A 4,164-nucleotide genomic window follows, 5' to 3' on the forward strand; every position below is an offset into this window, starting at 1 on the left:
CAAAGTTCAAAGTTATGAGGGATACTCTGAGTCTGTCAGTTGTCCGTATGAGTCTCAGTATCAGAACAGCCTGAAGTACATCTGCAGAGGAAACCAGCCCTCCACATGTCTGCAGCAGGCACTGATCACCTCTGACACCAAATCAAATGGACGATTCACACTTGATGATGACAAAGTGTCAGGAACATTCACAGTAAACATTAACAGCTTGGTCAAAAGTGATTCAGGGTCATACCTCTGTGGTGTCCAAAGAAACTCGGACCTGGATGTTTTCTCTGCTGTTGAGCTGGAAGTCAAAGGTGAGAGGTCATAATAATATCACTTTACACCAACTGAAAGACAGCCTACAGTACAGTTTTCTGCAAAACACTTTTTAGGAAAGCTGAATAGTTTGTGATTTCACAATTTTGTCTTTCCATCTGACAGAGTGGTGCTGTGTCAAGTCAAGTCAAATAAATGGTACTGTAGGACATCCACTAATTTTTCAGTGTCCCTATCCTCCACAACATCGGGATAACAGGAAGTTCTTCTGTAAGGGAGACCATCGCAACAAATGCACAGACATGGTGACGAGTCAAAGTAGATTTGCAATAGAAGATAATGGTTCTTCCAGCTCTTTCTCAGTGACGATCACAAAGATTCAAGCAGATGATACTGGGACATACTGGTGTGGGTCAGACTCTCAGTGGAGCCATGGAAACTACACCAGGATTCAGCTTTCAGTCGGTGAGACGAATACTTGTGCATGAAATAACATGATTAGAGCTGTAAGTTACACCCTATTCTCAGACCATTGTGTCAGTGTGTCATGTCATCGTGTCATTTGTAGCGTGATGACTGATGACACTCGTGTAAAACTAGGACTACGGAAAAGCTCATTTACCGCTGCTTACTTACACTTTTTTGGTGGCTTAAAAAACTAAAAGCTAAAACATTATTATTATACATAAACATAATATTATTCTAACTAATTATTCTATTTTCTAATGAAATATTACCGAAAATGAAAATATATATATGATGATTCAATGATGATTCAATTCATTCAATTCTCGAATGAGAAAAACATGCACCTATAACAGGGTGTTTTACTGTTTAAATTAGTTAAAGTCTAACTTTAGCTCAGTGAATACTTTCAGAAAGACTTAACTGACTGCTAGAGTTCTACTCCTTCCTTTATTTTTAAAAAAAAAGTTGCTAAGAGCCTTGTTTCTCCAACAGTCTTTCAGCAGCACACTGGCAATGGAGCTTCCACAGTGGAAACACCAGCACAAATTTCAGGTAAACTTATGAAGGGTACGGTATATACAGTATGCATCTTTTAGTCTATAGTGCTGTTGATCAATGTTGTGAGATCAAATATTTTACCTCTCCATAAGCTATGGATACTTTTTGGAACTAGTTATAGTTTCATGGCAAAACAGAGTGTGTGCACCCGTGGCCAACAGTAAATATCAATAAAAAGAAACATTATCACAAAGGATAATGTTTGAGGATGTTTTTTTTTTACTGTTTCTGTTTTGGTTTCTGTTTTTCAGATGCAGGACAATATGTGGTTTACGCTGTGCCCGCCGTGCTGCTGGTACTTATATGTGTCCTTGTGCTTATAGTTTATAAGTGCAAACGTCAGAAAATAAAAGGTATATTCTGGATTCATAGACATGCACAAATTTCATGAAATGCACATGCGAAAAGAGCATAACCACGTTTTATGCTGTGTGTGTTCAGGTAATGAAGCTGTCGTGAACAGAAATACATCAAAGACAGGAGGTTTAGAGGAAGTAATGGGTGCAGCAGAAAATGGCGTAAGACAACAGCAGACAACAAGTCTCACTATACCACAACTAACTGATTTTATTCTTAGCTGTGTTCAATACAGTACTTTGCAAAAGACTTTCATGTAATTTTTAAAAAGTTCTCAAGGCTTTCTGAAGGTCATTCAAAGTTTTTCTTTGGACATTGGTTCACACTCTCGTTTTTGTTTGTTTTTTTCCAATAAAAATAAAAGTAATGTTAGAATCTCCACTTCTCCAAAGCTGTACAGCCCTACTATATCCTCCTCCTCCTGCATATGAACTGAAATTAGCTGATTGTAGCACGAGTGAGCAGGAAGAGCATATAACTGAAGAACCTTTGTAATGCAAGTAACAACATAACTGTAACTGTAAGGGAATTACAAGGCGTCCCACATCATAAACATTTCATCGTTTATGAGTTTTTATAATTTAACAGAGCAGAATTATGTCAAACATCAGTTTGACACTAGATGAAAGCACTGCTACTGCTATGCACAGCTTCATGGAGCCTATAGCACGGCTTCAGTCTTGTCATGTGACAGTGTTGGCGTTTAGTAAAGGTCACAGATCACCAAAATTGCAATTCAAATTCTTTTAAGCAATTTCACTTGGAGAGCAAGAGGTTTGCAGGCATTGATAACTATGCCTTATAACCCTTACTGTTCTGAGCATGATATCACTGAGATCCCTGGAGAAAGATTCTACAAAACAGGAGTTTGAACTTAAGGATGAACATAAGCAATAATTTAGGATTTGATCAAAATATTAAACTTAAATGTCTGTGTGACCACAAAAAACATGTTTACATTTAACTCAAGAATTCAAACACTAATAATGTTCAACACTAATATAGGATCAAATAATTAAGTAATCACATTTAAAATCACCATAATTGCAACAGGTGTGACAGTGATTTGATGACAAAACTTGATGCTCATCTTGAAATTGTGGGGATTACAACTGATTTGAATTAGTTATCACAACAACAAGCACGGTTTAAGGAAGAAATAATCAGTTAAGATTTGAAAACATAAGAGAAAAAAAGAGAAGTAGTCCCTTTGCTGGTTCTGCAGTTCGACAGTGTGAAATTAACCGCCGACTAAAAAAATTTATAGTAGTGGATTGTCTCATTGAGGTATTTGGGGGTAGCATGAAATGTTTTTGATGCAGACTCTGGTCCACAGGCTACACTTAAGAGAGCTGCAGCTTTATACTTTCTATGATGTTGAGCTGAGAACATGTGGGAAGCATCCAGTTTTAGACTTTTTAACTTCTTTTCACCCTAAAACTTCGGTAAACTATGGAATTTATCTGCAGCAATATTTGAAACATTATTTGCCTTTAGTGTTCTATCAGAATGTAATTTTTGGTCAAACATAATGTATTTTATACACATCTCTTACTATAATTCTTCATATTGTGAGTCTGGATAGATGTGGTTTTACTCATTAGTGGTGAAATCAGATCATAAGACAATCTTAGTTTGAAAGTGGTGCCAGAAAAAAATGTTGCTTTTTAATGTTTGCTTTATAAAATGTTTCCATAACACCATCATGTGTTTTCCATTGGTTTCTGAATAGATTTATGGAAACGATGAAGTTGTGAGGTATTCAGAGAAGCAGACCTCCAAGAGTGCCTGTAACGACTATCATGATGCAGGTGAAGATGAACCAGACTATGAAAACTGCACACAATCTGAAGAAATCTACTGTAATGAAGATTTCCATAAAGCCAATAGAAGATGAGACTAATTACATCTGTGCGTACATTCAAAAACAGATTCAAAGTGTTTTGTTCACCAGGGCTTGCACTTAATAAATGTTCCTTTGTTTTTCATTATTTTGCTGTTTTCACTGCCGTAGCACACTAAACCTGTTCAGGTTAAGGTATTGCTTGCTGTTGACAGCATGATGTGGACTGTGCTTCTGAAACTGTGAGAAACCAACCAAAAATTAAATGTAATCATTGCTTTTTTCATTTTATGATACTTTTTTTTTTCCCATTGGTTCCAATTGAAGATTTCTGACACAAGCAGTTACTGGATTCAATTTTGCAGACAAAAGTAAACATTATTCATCAACATGTGTCACGTAACCATCTAATAGCAGCACAAATGTGGCAGGTTTCCCCCGTGGAGTGCTTCTATTAACCGACGTATATTTTTGGTAATGCTTGGTTTAAATTTGGTAGTACAACCACAGTACTAAGTGAGATAACCGCAGTATTGTATTGCTTAAATTTATGATGATGTATTTATATATTTTTTTGTTTTTCTTATTCTTCTATGTAGGAAACTTTTTTTCTAACTTCTAGAGAGTTTGGTGCCACTTGAATGAAACCTTCAACTTTAATTTTCTTCTGAGGAGAT

General features: G+C 36.2%; 1 protein-coding gene across 1 annotated transcript in view; it reads left to right on the top strand.

The window, feature by feature from the left end:
- The window catches only part of LOC102209677 (polymeric immunoglobulin receptor-like), a 5,298-nt gene extending 1,134 nt beyond the window's left edge, over positions 1 to 4,164 (top strand). The window contains exons 3-8 of the mRNA XM_005743720.2: positions 6 to 299; positions 427 to 726; positions 1,222 to 1,281; positions 1,539 to 1,640; positions 1,729 to 1,805; positions 3,377 to 4,164. Of these exons, the coding sequence (XP_005743777.1) occupies positions 6 to 299; positions 427 to 726; positions 1,222 to 1,281; positions 1,539 to 1,640; positions 1,729 to 1,805; positions 3,377 to 3,541 (998 nt within the window). The 3' untranslated portion in view covers positions 3,542 to 4,164. The remainder of the gene's footprint in view (positions 1 to 5; positions 300 to 426; positions 727 to 1,221; positions 1,282 to 1,538; positions 1,641 to 1,728; positions 1,806 to 3,376) is intronic.

Source organism: Pundamilia nyererei, unplaced genomic scaffold (genome assembly GCF_000239375.1).
Source record: "Pundamilia nyererei isolate P.nyererei 1_Seehausen unplaced genomic scaffold, PunNye1.0 scaffold00134, whole genome shotgun sequence".
NCBI classification, from domain to species: domain Eukaryota; kingdom Metazoa; phylum Chordata; class Actinopteri; order Cichliformes; family Cichlidae; genus Pundamilia; species Pundamilia nyererei.